The sequence below is a fragment of the Amblyomma mixtum genome, chromosome 8 (assembly GCF_055824585.1).
Source record: "Amblyomma mixtum isolate Tamu chromosome 8, ASM5582458v1, whole genome shotgun sequence".
Classification (NCBI taxonomy): Eukaryota; Metazoa; Arthropoda; class Arachnida; order Ixodida; family Ixodidae; genus Amblyomma; species Amblyomma mixtum.
This window is the reverse complement of record NC_143019.1, coordinates 132132579-132149598: the sequence shown is the minus strand read 5'-3', so window position 1 is coordinate 132149598 and position 17020 is coordinate 132132579. Positions and strand designations below refer to the sequence as shown.

At 46.5% G+C, this 17020-nt stretch overlaps 1 protein-coding gene across 1 annotated transcript in view; it reads right to left on the bottom strand.

Moving 5' to 3' along the window:
* Positions 1-14383, bottom strand: part of LOC149334478 (BTB/POZ domain-containing protein 6-like) — an 88365-nt gene extending 73982 nt beyond the window's left edge. Inside the window, exon 1 of the mRNA XM_089555145.1 lies at positions 14269-14383. Within this exon, the coding sequence (XP_089411271.1) occupies positions 14269-14275 (7 nt within the window). The 5' untranslated portion in view covers positions 14276-14383. The remainder of the gene's footprint in view (positions 1-14268) is intronic.
* Between the last annotated feature and the right edge of the window lie 2637 nt (positions 14384-17020).

Genomic DNA, 17020 nt, shown 5'->3' with positions numbered 1-17020 from the left:
GACCACGCCTGCAGCCCTTATGACCGTGGGAGGTTCGTCAGCTTGCCAATGTGTCCAAATATACTACCGACGTACGACACATCACTGGCGCCGCTAACTTTCATGCTGACGCTCTCAGCCGTGTGGGTGCCGTAGATGTGCATCCGCTTCCCCTCAACGCCCTTGCGGCCGTGCAGGCTACCGACAACGAGTTGACATGGCACGATTACGTGCCTCTACCTCCCGCTCAGCTAAAGGACGTTCAACTCGACGGCGTCACAATTATCTGCGATACCTCCACGGGTGTTTCCCGCCCATATGCGCCCGTTCCTTTTCGCAAGCAGATCTTCGATGCCCTGCACGCCTTAGCCCACCCTGTCATTCCCGCCACAATAAAGCTCGTGGAATCGCACTACGTGTGGCCGTGAATGAATGCCAATGTTCGGTACTGGGTGCGCCCGCCTGTGCTACTTGTCAAAGAGCAAAGGTCTACCGCCACCCTGTTCCCCTTGCCACGACTTTTCTTCCACGTGATGCCCGCTTTGACACGGACCAAACTGACCTTCTGGGACCCTTTGCGCCTTTTAAAGGTGAACACAACTTACCTGTGTGGACTGGTACACTCGTTGACCTGAAGCTACGCCGCTTCCCCAGTCTATGCCTATACCGTCGCACCTGCTTTCCTGTCCTTCCTGGGTTTTACTGTCTATTTACCATTATCACGGACAGTGGTCGCCAGTTCGGGTAGTCCCTCTTCGCTGAACTCCTTCGCTTACTTGGCACCACTTGCCGGCGCGCTGCCAACCCCAGACAAATGGCTTGGTCGAACGATTTCACTAGTACCTCAAGGAGGCTCTCAGCCGAGCACCATAACCACTGAGTGACCTCGGTGACCAATGTGCACTCAAAGGGACACTGGCGCCAAATTGCGACACAGTGTCACAGCCGACGATAGAGAGAAGAAGATATTTGCAACGCTGGGCTGTTTCTATTTCTGTATTCATTTCCTGCAGCCTTCTCGGGAGTCCGCTGGCATGGCCACCCAACAAAGTGCAGTTCTTGCCTGCATAAGTAAGTAAAATGTCAACACCAGCCTAACTACACCCACAGCAGGGCAAAGGCCTCTCTCACGTCTCTCCAATTAACCTTGTCCTTTGCCAGCTGCAACTACCGTATGCCCGCAAACTTCTTAATCTCATCTGCCTGCCTTTCTGCCGCCCCTGACTAGGCTTGCCTTCTCATGAAATGCACTCCGTTACCCTCAAGGAGCAGCGATTATACTCGCTTCGCATTACATGCCTCACCCAAGCCATTTCTTCCTCTTGATTCTTCTACGATGTCATTAACCCGCGTTTGTTCCCTCACCCACTCCGCCCGCTTCCGGTCTCTTAAGTTAGACCTATCACTTTTCTTTCATAGCTTGCTGCATTGTCCTTAACTTAAGCTGAATCCTTTTTGTTAGCATCCACATTTCTGCCCCATATGTCACTACCGGTAAAAAAGAGGTGTTTGTATAATGTTGTCTTGAGGGATATTGGTAAGCTGCTATTAATGATCAGAGAGCCAGCCATATGCGCTCCACCCCATTCTTAATGTTCTAGTTATTTACTTCTCAAGATTCGGATCATCAGCCATTATCTGCCCTAAGTAGATGCATTTCCTTACCACTTCCAGCACCTAGCTACTCAATACTCTGCACTCCTGCCATCATCATCATCATCATCATTTATTTTACCCTTAAAAGCCTCTGTTGAGGCCTTTAAGGGGGGGGGTACAAAGCAAATGCAACTGAGAATAATACGTTAATACAAAAAAAAACATAATGCAATACAATAAAATGTAAAACGATACATCACAATACAACGTTGGTCAATAATGAACGGCGAAAGGCTGAATTAGGCGGTAGCAACAACAAGAAGAAAAAGAATAAGTGTAACTGGGTGAAGTCTGAGACAAATGGGCAATATCTTTTATTCAGTACAGTGATTAATTAGTGCCTGTCGAAATTTAGTAGCGTCGCGCTCGTTAACAATATAGTCGGGTAGCAAGTTCCAATTTTCTATTGCAGTTCGCAGAAAATATTTATTAAATGCCAAGGTCGATCCATGTATACGTTGAATGCTGAGGGATTTAAACAGGCGGCTCGCAATGAGGTTAAACAGGTGTGACGCAAGTCCCACACTTTTCCAAGTTTCTTGGAGGTGTGCGAGCAAGCCTGAACCTTTAACGACGACACATACGTCTTACAAGCAGTGGGAGGCTCAACTACCTAGCGTATCCTTGGAAAAGCAGCTAAAGCGCATCTACCAGGTTCGTGCAGCAGCGTGGGCCAATCAAGTTCTTGAATAAGCACCCCACCCATGTTATCGTCGGGGAACCCTCAAGACCAGTTTCTCAATTAAGTTCGTGCGCGCTCTTCCTCTTCTCTACTGCCCTAGGCTTTCACGGAAGCTCCAAAACACAGGCACCGTGCAGTCGTAGTGATATATTTGTCTGCTGGTTCCAAGCACGTCGGAATGAATCCCGGTCACAATGGCCAAATTTTGGCAGAGGCGAATGGTTAAAAGGTCCGTGTTCTGAGTTATGTCACTGCATGTTGCGCCAATTTTGATTTCACTTGAGACGCTGCGAAATTTTAGCTGCTAGAAACACTGTGCATTGTGGGGCTTAATGTCCCGATGCAACTCATAGGGTAGAAAGGCATTAATAGTGAAGGGCTACAGGTTAATTTAGACCGCGTGGTGTTCTCCAACGTGCACTGACATTGCACTCCACATGGGCGTTTTTCCTTCGGCTCTATCGAAATGCGATGGCCGCCGCCACCGACAAAGAATTGGCGCCCATAAGATCAGCAGCAGAACGACAATTTCATTGAGCCACCGCGGTGGGTGCTTACAAACGTTATTCCAACCGTCATGCGCTGAGGGAAGTTTTTGCATTTGTAAAATATGTTAATTCGATGTCGCGCAGCGAAAAATAATCAACAGCATAAAAATAATGATTATTTTAAAGTTTCGTTCCATTGGTGTACTGGAAGTGCCCTGGAAGTTTGCAAGCAATGTTCGTGTCAGTTATCTCGTCGCTTCGTTGGTAGCATTTTTTCGAAAGCAATAGTACGCTTATGAACGGGATTTCACGTAGCGGCGGCCGGTAGTCACGTTTGACCTTTAGAATGACCTCTGACGTCATACCAGGGTGAGAGATGGGCTACCAAGTCGAATCATCGCGCAGCGGCGGCCAGTAGCCACGCGTCAACTTTAGAATGACCTCTGATGGCATGCCATGTCTAGTGCCGTCATAGCGTGACGTCATACCAGGGTGAGAGATGGGCTACCAAGTCGAGTCGTCGCGCAGCGGCGGCCGATAGCCACGCGTGACCTGTAGACGCGGCGCACTGCGTTCCTTCAGTTAGAGGCGCTGCGCTTTTGCTTTCGCAACCTACCAGGCTGAACCAAAGCTAAGCCCCCGCCAATCTTAGATGACTGTGTAGCTCGCGCTTGCCGAAACATGACGCTGCTCGTTCAACCAGCAGCTTCACTTGACAGTCAAATATGCGTTCTGCACTAGTAGAGGGCACTGTGAACGCTCACACACGATGGCTATCATGCCGAGATCGTGAAAGCACTTGGCGGCTCATACAAACGTGAACAAAAAAAAAAGGATGCCCAGGCTTAGCTTGGTTAAGCCAAGAATGTGTTGCATATTGCGCGGTCTTTTTGCACGAGGTATTGCTTGGCGGCACTCGATTTTCTCAGCAGCTTTTCCTCCGTGACGTATGGATGGATGGATGGATGGATAGGAGCGCCCCCTTTGAAACGGTTCGGTGGCAACCGCCACCATGCTCAGCCGTCTTTTTTTCTGTTTTTTTTTTGTTTTTCTGTTTACTGTGTTTGCAATTCTCACCGAGAATCGCCATCATCTTTACCTACGGTTTTTCCTCCGGCTGTCGTGACGTCACGTCACGTGGTTTGGTGGCTGTCCGGCCGCGCCCAAGGGCTGAACTGAGTGATTGCAATATGCTACGCATAAAAAAGATTAGCACAAGAGACATTCAGCCGTAGCGGCACATGACAACACTCGGCGCTGAGGTTAGGAATACGACGATAACAAGAGTGACAGGCGTGCTTGCGAAACCGCGACGCTGCGCCAGCCTCGAGGTGGGATTACGGCGCTCCGGAGGCATCAGTTTGCTGATCTTTTTTGCTCACACCAGCCGCTACAGATCAGGAATCTGAAAGCTTCATCACGGCCTGTGATGAAAAGCATGATAAGAAGATACCGCAGACGACAGCAGCGCAACCAACCATACACCCCAGAGAGGCGCAAACAAACAAACAAAACAAGAAGCAGAATTTGACGTCACGATGGCCTCGCTGCCGGTCACAAACTCTGTCTCGGTGTGGCGCTAGCAGCACCTGCTTGTTAAAGCCCTTCAATGAACCGCTCGCTAACACCGCTCAGTTGAGGGGCGTCACGAATTTTGAAGCGAAAGCTTCACTACGGGACCTAGTGCTTTGATCGCCGTGTGCCTAGTTTTGACCTTCAGCTGAGCTAGGGGTCAAACCATGAAAAAGAGAAAAAGAAACTGAATCAATATCCATGACTGGGAGTCGAACCCGCGGCTGCACAAACAGATCTCCTTTAATGGCCGCTCAGCGAGACCCCTAGGCTACCGCCGCAGCGAAGTCGTCTCGTGATTAACTGCGCTCAGCGAGACCGCTAGGCTACCGCCGCAGCCAAGACCTCTCGTGATTAACTGCACAGCACATGATGATGATGTCCTCAGGCTTCTCGCGCTGTGCAATGGGCAGCGTCGTCTTTATCAACTTCCATCTGCTCTGTCCCGCGACGACTAATGTTTCGAAATCAAGGACGAACCCAGTTTGCGTGGGATGTGAGTTGGAGGTGAAACCACGAAAAAGTGAAAATAAATTGAACTCAATACCTATGACTCGGAGTCGAACCCGTGGCTGCGTGAACAGATCTTTAACGGCCGCTCAGCGAGACCACTAGGCTATCGCCGCAGCCAACACGCCTCGTGTTAAACTGCACCACACTGTCGCGCTGTGCACTGGAGAGCGTCGTCTTCATCAACTTCCATCTGCTCTGCACCGCGGCACTGCCTGCTCATCGTCGTCTCCTACGTAGCACAAATCCGTGCTTTCGCTCCGATTCTAATGTTGTAAACATTCTCCGTAGCTTTCCCCTCTCGTCGATATTGTTAGATCCCGATGCTGACGTGGGGTGGTAGATGGCTTTCCTCAAGAAGTTATGTATTAAAATATGCACGTACACCCACCTAATTTTTTTTAACAATATCACACGAATGTCGACTGACCGCCACGGTGGCGTTCACGACGAAGCAGAGCGGAATTCGGGAGAGGGAACAAGCGTGAGCGCCGATAATGCCGATAATGCGTCGTCTGCTTGGCTATTCTGCTTCGAGAGAAGCAACACCTGCAAAGCGAGTTTTACGGCCGAGTTCAGAGAGTGTTTCGTGTTCTATCTGCTTGTGTGTGTGCCTGTGAACAGGTGCAAAGGCGCAAAAAGAACGATGGCTGGCCCGGTTCCATTACCGGGTGGCGCCTCTTGAGTGTTTGTTCCAACGAAGTTAATGCTCAACCGCAATCAATTTTGGTGAGCAACGATAGCAACTGCAATCTTGGGCAGGCTAGGCTGACATCGCTAATGTGTTCTCTTTTCAGTAACACCTGTGTAATATGCATGCAGTGGATAAAAACAATTGATCGCATTTTGTTCGGCTACAATGCATAACAGCTGATGATGGGCAGGGGTTGTTTCCCGCTAACAAAACTCTTCCGATGAAAAGCTAACGGAAGTCCTTGCAAAACTTGGTGAAGCTGTAGGCGAGACTATATACTCCGTTTCATACACAGCTGTCAACGCTGCCAAAGGTACGAAGGTAGTCCGCTGCAAAAAACAAGCAAAATATATCCGTCCGCCTCGCGTCGTGGCTCAGTGGTACGAAGCGCGCGCCTGTGTGTTCATTTCACAAAGGGCGTAGGTTCGACTCGCGGCTTGGCTGTCTTTTTTTCATTTCTTTTTTATTTTCCTTATAATTATTATTATATAGAAAGTCGAAACTCTCAAGCTCTAATGCCTACTTTGAAAAACACTGCGCTATTTACTTGCGCTGCTTACTTGTTTCGAAGGGAAAAAGCAGTGTAGTGTGTTTGCGACGGACGTGATTGCGAAGTGCTGTTCTCGAGCGTTCAGTGACTCTTTTGCATGCGGCATACAATGAATCATTATTTGTGTGGTGATAGAATTCAGTGCGGCGTCGATTATTCTGAGCAGCCTCGGCTAGCGGCAACCCTGCATTGATCGACGTACTCAGCGGCTTTAAAGTGAGCGGCGTCTGATTCGGGAAGTCTCCACTTCTGAGCTATTGTCACAAGGAAAATTCTTTGAGGTGCTTCCGTTCGTAGTAATGTTTTGTATTAGATGTCGGATTCGGTGTGTTATGGGTGTGAGCTAGTGCGGTGAGATGGGGATTGTTGAAAGCTGTGTATTTGGGCCTTGAGCAGAGATTCCGCTACGCAGGTCATCGAACGCAACAAGTGGTGTCGTATATTAGCGCACTTGCCGCTGCAGTTGACATTGTTATTGTGAGAAGCCGACGACGAGGTTCCTTGGTTCCTGAATGGCGCGCACAAAGAGGTTGACGAAGCTCGCTGTTCGTTCTCCACACAGTAGCTCATCATCGTCCTCTCGCGGTAACAATATAAAGGAGTAAAAATTCGCGCTTCTTACACACCAATGAGATGTAAGCGCTGCATGAGTGAACGTTGTGGCTGGCATTTAATTGTTGACATCCGCTCTCAAGTTTTTAATCCTTGTAAATATCATCTTTGTAACTAAAGTTGTCCATTTGCTCAATCGTAATCTACTATCGTTGTTTTTCACTACTGCCACAACTCGCAAGAGTGTAGAAACTGGTGCTGTAGGTTATAGAATGGCATATATAACATTTGCTACGCGTATCACGTGAGTGGCCTACAGCGGTTGTATGGTCGGTGATTTTTACAGAAAAGAGAACAGCGCACCAGGTCTCGGAGGAAGGAAATGCTTCAGGTGAACCACTCAAGCAGACGACATGACCGGCCGGCCCGCGCGGCCGGCCTAGCTGCGAAAACCTGAAACAGGAGGGACGGGAAAAAAAAACAAAAAAAAAACTAAGGCCCTCTGTTTTGTAGAACATAAAAGAAAACGCATTCTTTTTGCAAAATAAAACACAGTTATCATTATACTGCAATATCAACCAACATTTACTTTAATTTTGAGTTCTTTGCGATTTTTACTTGTGACGCACTACATTACGATGCGGACGAGGAGCGCGAACAGTCGCCGCAGCCTTGGCTGCGTTGACTGCTATGTATGAAACGGAGTATAGAAGAAACCGACATCGATATTTGTCATCGTGTTCCTGCAGGAGATGCCCCTTTCCCACACATTGTTATACAATTCCACAACCGGTCTAAACGGGATGCTGTGTTGGAAAAGGCGCGGCAAACGCGGCTATCAGCTACCGACGTCGGCCTTTCAGAAAGAACGCGCATCTACGTAAACGAGCATCTCCGTCCGCAGTTAAAAAGCTGCTCGGTATGACAGTGGCAAGAAAAAAAGAGATGAGCTGGCTGTATGCGTGGACGAAAGGCGGAAAAATATTTGCCCGTAAAACAGATAAATCCAGAGTGTTTCAGGTAACGAGCAGCAGTGACCTTGAAAAGATTGTTTATCACGCTTAGTCGTATACTAGATGGCACCACAAGTATCAACATTGTCGCTCTTTCCAGAGAAGTACAACATTTCTTGCTTACATATTAATGCTCAGTCAGCCGGAAACAAAGCAGACGAAATAACAACACTTTTTGACGGTTTTAAGTTTGATGCAGTGATGATAACAGAAACCTGGTACCGGGATGACTCAGAAGTGCTTCGTGTGCACGGCTATCGAACCTACCATTTCAATCGAAGTGGTAAGACAGGCGGCGGCGTAATGTTAAAAGTGAAGGATACATTTGTATGCGACATTGTTGACATTTTTTCTGTAATAACTGATGATTGTGAAATGCTAAATTTGCAATGTAATATGGTCATTTTTTCTGTGGCATACCGTCCGCCCAAAGGTAGCATAGAGCTTTTTTTTCATTTCTCGACACTTTTTTAGGTTGGATCAACGAAAACGACTACAAACTAATTCTAGGTGGAGATTTGAACATTGACCTCCTACACTCGTCCCCACAAAGTGAAGAATTGTGCTGCACTTTAGAAACTAATGCTTTTATTAATCTCTTTGAACAACCAACTCGTATAGAGCGGGATACATCTACACTAATTGACATTTTTATCACCAATGCTACAAATGTGCCCATCAGTTCAGGTGTTCTTCAAACACACATTAGTGACCATTTACCTATATACTTAGTGCTTAGTCATAAAAAGTTCCAATTAAAAGACGCGAGACCGACTGTAAGTACATTCCGGGAGGTAAATGAAGATACCGTGGGGTCTTTTTATAATTTAGTTTTAGAGATATCATGGGAGAGTGTTCTTTCAAGCGCTGATGCGGGGGAGGCTTGTAACATCTTCATAGACAAATTTATAAAGGTATATAATGATTGCTTTCCCTTCAAAGCTCGTATGCGGTCATGCAAATCACGCAAACCTTGGATTTCAGCTGAATGTGTCAAAGCTATAAAGCTGAAATATGTTCTTTATCAAAAGTTTTTAAAATCCAGAAACGAAAACGATTTAGATGACTTCAAAAAACACAGAAACAGGACGAACAGCCTATTACGGAAAATTAAAAAACAGTACTTTGAAAACCTTTTCATGCAGGACACGAAGCAAACTTCGGAAATAATTTGTAAAAGTTTAAATACACTCCAAAATCGTCACTCTGGTGCAATTGATAGCCCGATGGAGATAAGTATGAATGACACAACTCTTGCAGGAGAAGAATTAGCTAAAGCTTTTAATGATTTCTTCACATCTGTGGGAAATAGCCATCATGACCCAAATTGCATGAACTTTATGCACCAACCAACAGAAGAGACTGCATTTTTATTCCCAGTAACTGCAGATGAGGTTGTGTCTACAATCTTATCTCTAAACAATACTACCAGTACTGATGTAGATGGTTTGGAGATTCGGCCACTTAAACATGTTGCTACTATTATAGCCCCTGTTTTAGAGTACATCATTAATCAAATATTTTCATGCGAGCAATTCCCTCGCCGGCTCCAAGTGGCCAAAGTTACTGCCATTTTTAAAGGTGGTGAGAAATGTAACATGTCTAACTACAGGCCAATTTCATTACTCCCTGTAATCTCCAAGGTCGTTGAGAAGCTGAAATAATAGAAATGAAATAATACACGTACGAATGAGCTCATTCTTAACCAAGCATCAGATTATGACACCGTATCAGTTTGGGTTCACCAAAAAACGCTCTACAGAAAGCGTCTTGCTAGTGCAAAAAGAAATCATTGTTAACGCCTTTGAATACCAATTGTATTCGCTTGGAATTTTCATAGACTATTCAAAGGCATTTGACAAAATAAATCACGTTACATTATTAACAAAATTGGAATATTATGGTTTCAGACGCTTCTTCCTTTCTCTTATTAAATCCTACCTACAATACCGGCAACAAAGGGTGCACATAAATAACTCTTGCTCCAGCTTCAAACCATTGCTACATGGCGTTCCGCAGGGAAGTATTCTCGGGCCACTACTTTTCAACTTATATATTACTGACCTTGTTAACATAGATTTAAATATATCATTTATTATTTATGCCGACGACACAAGCTTATTTTTCTCCCATTACAGTTCACCCCAGCTTGTAAACAAAGCGAATGCAGTGCTTGATGTATTAAACACTCGGTGTCTAAATAATTCCTTAACTATAAACGTCTCGAAGACAAAATCAATTCTTTTTCGCCCTAAAAATAAACCAGGTAATTCAAATATTGTCCTGCAACTTGGTCTTTCAGTCATAGAGGTGGTACCAGTAATAAAAACCTTAGGGGTTCTTTTTCATGAGAATATGCAGTGGAACGCACATACTGACCTCGTTCACTCCAAACTATCCCGAATAGTTGGTATTCTTGCACGTTTTCGTCACTTTCTGCCTAAGCACGTTAAATTACTTTTGTATAACTCCCTTTTCGCATCCACATTATCGTATTGCTACTTGATATGGGGCAAACAACGTACACAAACATGTCCAAAATCTATCGACTGCAGAAAAAAGCTGTAAGAATTATTTCAAATGAACCCAATGACGCACACACGCAAAACCTCTTTTTGATAACCTTAGATTACAACCATGAAAGACAGTTGGGCTAGTGGGCGTGCTGTCCCGTCGGTTCCTTTGTCGCTGTCCTTGTGCTTTCCACGCTAGTTGCAATGTCGCAGTCACTAACGAATAGATTACAACCATTATCGAACCTGTTCAATGCACTTCTGTTAAAACGTCATCATGCCTTTCATCTAAATAATGACCCTTTCTTGAAAGCCTTGCGACCCTGTCTCCATTTGCGAAAGCATACAGTACACGAAGCAGTCAGACATGGAAGATTCCTCACACCCGTACTAACTATAGCCGCCAAATGCTGATGTACACACTACCACACGGTCTTAACTCTTCTGATAACACGTCCAAGTGATCTATCAATCAGTGTATGTGTAATTACTCAAGACATTAGCACTTGCAATTATGAACCCGCAATGTTAGCCCGATCACTTAACGTGTTTTTATGATTATGTAAAGCCGTCGCCATATATACATTGCCTTTCTTTATATCGCTATCTCTTTTTGTCCACTGCTGTATTGCTCCGTGAACGGGGTGCTGGCCTTTGTCAAGCCGTTACAGGCTTTTTGCTAGCACCCTGTAGCATCACGAGTTTTGTAACATCATTGTTGATGCTAAATAAATTTGAATTTGAAATTTGAATTTGAATTAATCAGAACAGCCTAAACAGCGACTCCTCTATTTTTACAACGCCTGCCCAATACGGCCGATCCGACCGCCAAGGTGCCTCTCCTATCCTCCTTTCCTACTCTCCCCCATCGGCTAGTCTTCACGCCTGCTCTGCGTCTGTGGGGGAGAGTGCCCTCTGAGTGGCTCCTGATGAGGGAAAGCGGACGAAGACAATTTTTGAAACGTTCTCTCTTTCTTTGTGAGGCGGCGCTCTGCATCTCTCACGATCATCAGGCTGCCTGTCAGGTACGGACGCATCACACAGCGCGCCGTTCGTGGTACTGCTCCCCATAGCACTGCTCATCATGAAGCTGCTGCAGGCCCTTCTTTTAAAAGGAGCCACAGAGAGTGCGGAGCAACGGCGTTGGCACTGCAAGAAAAGGCTGTGGTGGCTTGTTTGAATCATGTTTGTCTTTTAGCTACAACTCTGAAACATTCCGGGAGAGGCCCTGAAACTGCTTGGCACAAATATCAAGTCAGAGGGTAAAGGTAGTTAGTAATAAGTTTTGCTATATGGGTTTGCAATTCAATCATTTTCAGTAACGAAAATGGGAGAATGAAATAAAGAAGGCATGGTAAATGCTCTCTACAAGGCATTTTTCCAAACTAGCAGGTAGTAATAGCTTTCAAGTAGTGTCTCAACTTTTTCGCAGGATAAGCTGTCATCGTTACGACAACTAGATAAAGATTTTCCTCTGTCCATAGCATTCTGCAGCGACGATTATTTTAAGAAGCGAAATGTGAACTCCATTTGTAAATGCACGGCGCAGCAGCAGATGCCAAGCATTTTGGACGTTCTGCCTGGTCCTGACTACAACGAGGCGCTTATAAAACGGTGTAAAACTAAAAAAACGCGTTTAAAGAAAAGGAGGCAGATAAAACCGAAATCAAGTCGGCTTGAGCACGCGTTCAAGCGCAGTCACTGTAAAGGCCGAAGCATAGGGCAGCGTCTCTTCTACCACAATTGTCACTAGGCGCCGCAGGAGAAGGCGATCAAACACATGAGCGTACGAACTGGCGCCTCAAGACGGGCATTAGGTGTGTTTTGTTTCGTTCGCTGTTGTGTTTCGGTCGCGCGCAAGATGCTTTGTCCTCTTCGCACGTACAAAGGTAGTTGTGCTGCAATGCAGATTCCTTATGTATGTAAATACGTCTACATACAAGCAAAACGGCGAAATTCTATAAATATAAAAGGCAATAAATACAAAGAGTGGTAATGTATATAGCATCAGATACATGCAAAGTATTGTGTATGCTAATACTGAAAATAGTTGCAAATATATGTAAATGAATGCACGCAAGCGCCCCCTTCTTTTCTACACTCTCTGCAGCGAAGTTCCTCAGCTCCACATATACGAGCTTAAAATCTCCCATACTTCTCACAAAACTGCACGCAGCAGCCGTGCAGAACATAATTGACCGGTGCCATTTTACTGCTGCTGCGACGACACCTCGTCAGCGTCGCGGGCCACATTTACCTGCACAAAACAATTTTCGTCAACCATGGTGGCACGAAACGAAAGAACGTAACAACTATTCGTCTGGCAAGGAACACCTGAAGCAGGGCCTTAAGTATGCCAGCCACCACCCTCAAGTTACAGGCGGAGCGAACGCCTCAGCCCACCTCTGCAAACGGTGAGCAAAGCTGCCGCTCCAGCTGATTGTCGCTGGAAAAAGTCTCGGATTAAGCGAGAGCTACACAAGAATGGGTAGGAAGCAAGAATCCGACAGACGCGTGGTGTGGGGGTAGGACAGAACTGTCGCCAGAACGCCAGCACCCGCGACCATGCACAAGCATGACGCAAGCAGTCCTACCGTCTGGGTACACCGCCGCAGCGCGGCAGCTTACTGAAATGAGGCGTACCGACAGCTCCCATTACGAAGCGGGCGATGCGGCTGGCATTGTAAATATAGAAGCGTTGCTGGCCTATAATAAAGGGCCCTCCGGCAGCAGGAATTGTAGGCGTGCCCTTGCCCTCGCACGCTTTCGATCCTCTCATCCTTATTCCTTCACAACAGCGCCGGAAAGTTTGCGCTCGCCTGATATTGAAAAATTTGGGAGGATGTGCAAAACTGCTTTCCATCTGCCGAAACATTTCGGACTCTCTGCTTTAACTCAAAAGACTTCAAACTGACTTCGGACCACCGCCGGCCATCACACGGCAAACCTGTCCGGCCGCCGTTCAAGGAACTCGCGTCTCCAACTCCACGGCTCGGGGAGCATTTCCCTGTCAAACACGACCGAGCTGCCCGGCTGCCTCACCACCGCGGTGCACATAACCAACCTCTCTCGCTGTACAGCGCGCGCCCATCCCGTCGCATTCGCTCCAAGACACCATCCTCAGCCAGAAGACAATATTCTCGCCCAAATTTAGTCTTTAGCCAACAGATGGTTCTCCTGCCATCTTTCAGGCTTACGATATTACAGCGAAAAGAAAAGTAAAAAAATATTAAACTTACGCTTCGCTGTAAACCGCCGTGGCTAACTAGAATAGGCTACAATGAAGACAAATGAATGCAATATTAAACACACGCGTCGCTGTTGGTCACTTTGAATAGCGAGCCAGGAATAATAAAAAAAAACATAAAAAGCACAGCGCCGGTCCACCCGGACCGTCTTTTCATCGTCTACTGTTTCGGACCGACTTCCAAAAACAAATCATTGCTCACTCGCTTCGGTCGAAGAACACGAAACATGCGCGCGACGCCGCTTTAAGGGTCCTTCCCCGCGTGTCCGCGCGCTACTCCTTTGACAAGGGGCTTTACTGTTGGCGCGTAGAGCGTACAGCGAAAGAACGCTATACGCACAATCCGAGTACGAAAACCGGAAACAACTGTGGTCACCTCTCCTGGTGCACTCGCTCTAAAAGAAATGATAGAGCGCTCAACTGAAAATTAGTCAACGACAACCTAAGCGACGTGAACGTCTCTCTATCGCCTCATTTGGGAGCACCGAGGCAAGCGTATCACTGTAAAGGCCAGTTGGCGAACTGTGACGCGTCAACAAAGCATGCACTGGCGCGCAGTATCACTACCTTACGTAGTATCACCACTTCATTCATGCGTATTCACTGAAGCCGAAATATAAAGATATCTCGCATTTAAATGTTTTACGCTGTGCAACACGGAGCGATACGCGCGAGCCTCACTTCAGATTGGCAGCCAAAAAGTACTGCCCCACGGCCTTCGGAGCTACGGGTGAATTCGACAGCTACGAGGGCATTGAAATAGCGGTTACTTGCTAGCAAAACATGGGAATAAACTCTGCTGCCGTACTTACAAGTCATCTTTCAATGCGTATAGGAAACTTGACCCAGAGCTCAACGAGACCACTGCAGAAGCGAGCGATATGAGGCGCACTGGCGCAAAAACGAAACTTCTCGCGATGAGGCGAGCCACCAACGGGATGATGAGGGGGCTTTAAGGGGTAGTGGACGCGGCTGCTCCAGGGTTGCTGCTCTCTCCCAATTCGCTCCCTCTGATTTATCTCCCCTTTCCACCAGCTGCAAAGAGGGGCTTGTTGATGATATGTCTGCCGGCGCCGGAGGGGAGACGTAGGGCTCAGCGCATCCGCGATCCTATACAACACGAGAGGCAACACGATCCTTCAACGGACGGTTCGCTGAAAACGCTTCCGAGAATTCTGCACTCCGCACGAAATGTGTGTGTGTGCGTGCGCGTGTGTGTGTGTGTGAGTGTGTGTGTGTGTGTGTGCGTGTGTGCGTGTGTGTGTGTGTGTGTGTGTTTGTGTGTGTGTGTGTGTGTGTGTGTGTGTGTGTGTGTGTGTGTGTGTGTGTGTGTGTGTGTGTGTGTGTGTGTGTGTGTGTGTGTGTGTGTGTGTGTGTGTGTGTGTGTGTGTGTGTGTGTGTGTGTGTGTGTGTGTGTGTGTGTGTGTGTGTGTGTGTGTGTGTGTGTGTGTGTGTGTGTGTGTGTGTGTGTGTGTGTGTGTGTGTGTGTGTGTGTGTGTGTGTGTGTGTGTGTGTGTGTGTGTGTGTGTGTGTGTGTGTGTGTGTGTGTGTGTGTGTGTGTGTGTGTGTGTGTGACTGTGTGCGTGTGTGTTTTGAGATTCCTCAGGGCGTGCTTTTTATCGCAACGGCGGAGCTTCCCATCAGAATTAATGCTAAAATGTGCGTACGGCACGACGAAAGCCTTGGGAAACAAGGCGGCGCAGAGCTTATGCGCAGACTATACCGCTTTCGTGCGAACGCCGACTTTCGGGCATCTTTGAATGCCGCCTGACCAAACTGCGCATTTGGAGTCTAGATATAACCACGCACACATACCACTGACGCGGGGGTTGATCTACGCTTTAGACATAGGTTCACGCTCACATCTTCTTAACCTTCTAAGAGTTCATAACCTCCGCACAATGTAATTTGCTCTGTTCTTCGAAATGACACCTTTCATTTGATCGATAAGGGAACGGGTTCAGAGCAGGGACTGATTAATAGGTCGTTTGGGGTGGAGTGTGAGAATCGTGCACTTGTTAGGTGGCACAAAAAATAAATGGGTTCTGAATGGTGTGACAGGATATGACTTTCTGCTTGAGAGTGTGGGGGCGGAGACTGCGGCTGGCCCCCTCTGCCTTGGGATATGCGATCCTGGTTCCAAGAAAGTTGTTCACATTTTGCGCAAACTCTTACCTGTGTACCACCTACTGTCTAACCGCTGTCAGCTGCCAGCACTTTCATGCTCACCTGCCTTAAAATTCCGAATTCGTAGACAGGCTTGGCTTTTGTGCATCTTGAGAGCATGCTGTTTCTACTCCCGCTTAATATCGTTAAATACAGCAGACCTTCACGTTTAAGACTACTGCTGGAGACAGTCGCCTTTGCTCTCTATGGGAAGCTAAAAACGCTCTGTATATTAGGATAGACAGTTTTTACTGTGAATGAGCTAATTTGACTAGCGAGAATTGCTTTGTTGTGCTATAAAGTTTCATCATTCTAAGAATTGATGTGCTGAATGCATTGAGTAATAGCGAAATAGCTTGCATTCTTTCCGGCACCGTAGTTCTTTCTTTCTCTCCCCTGAGAACTTGAGTCTCTGTTAGCAAAAGCACCGGATAAGCTAGCATCAGGGTATTCGGTCGCCAGTTGTCACGTTTTCTTTAGTGCAGCCTTTAAAAGTTTTAACTATTTTTATTTTGCTAAAATCTGCATGTGTTCATTACTTCATTTTCCCGTTTTGTTTTTGCTTTTTGCTTTTCGAGCCAACTATAGAGCGGGAAACATAAATGGACCCCCCCCCCCCCCTCCCTGTGTAAAATTTTGGCTTCTGTAAACAAGAACAAAATTAATACTGTGGCGCTCTACCAGAAACGACAAATGGAAACACTGATCTTTAAAGCCTGCCAAAGCTTGATAGATGTCTGGCTAAGAGAATTTCAGTGATGTTAAATTTATTTACTCAATGAACCTTTGCTGCACATGTATGGGTACTAATGCCGGAGCGGAATTTAAGTGCAAGAAAAAGCTGTGCAGTCCAGCGAGCATGAAGACTGGGGCGATCGCTGTAACCAGAGGAGAAGCGAAAAAATATACCGTATATACCCGAGTAAGTATTAGATCTGGTATATACCGTGTATACCCCAGTATAGTAGAAGAGCACATAGTTTTAGGAATGGCACTGTCGCACCTTATGACTTGGGAAGCGTATATACAGCAATTTGTCAAAAAGTTGTCTTCAGCTGTCGGCTTAATACATCGATCTTGAGACATTTTTTCTAACATATATCAAACCAAGTTTTTCACTCCGTCTTTCGGCCGCACTTTAACTATTGCACGCTAATTTGGGCCACGACAGGAAAACAGACTATACTGCATAGGCTCGAAAAGAAAGCTGGCCGCTGCATTGCTAATCTTTCATGCTGTCACCACACGAAGATCCGTTTGCTCAATTCAAGTAAGTTATTATACAGCAAATTTACAATTACGGCCTACTATACCTGCTGCACTTTCAAGCGTATGTTACCAGCAAGTCCTGAAGAATTTGTGTACTCCTTCATTGCAAACTCGCACATATCGAACCAG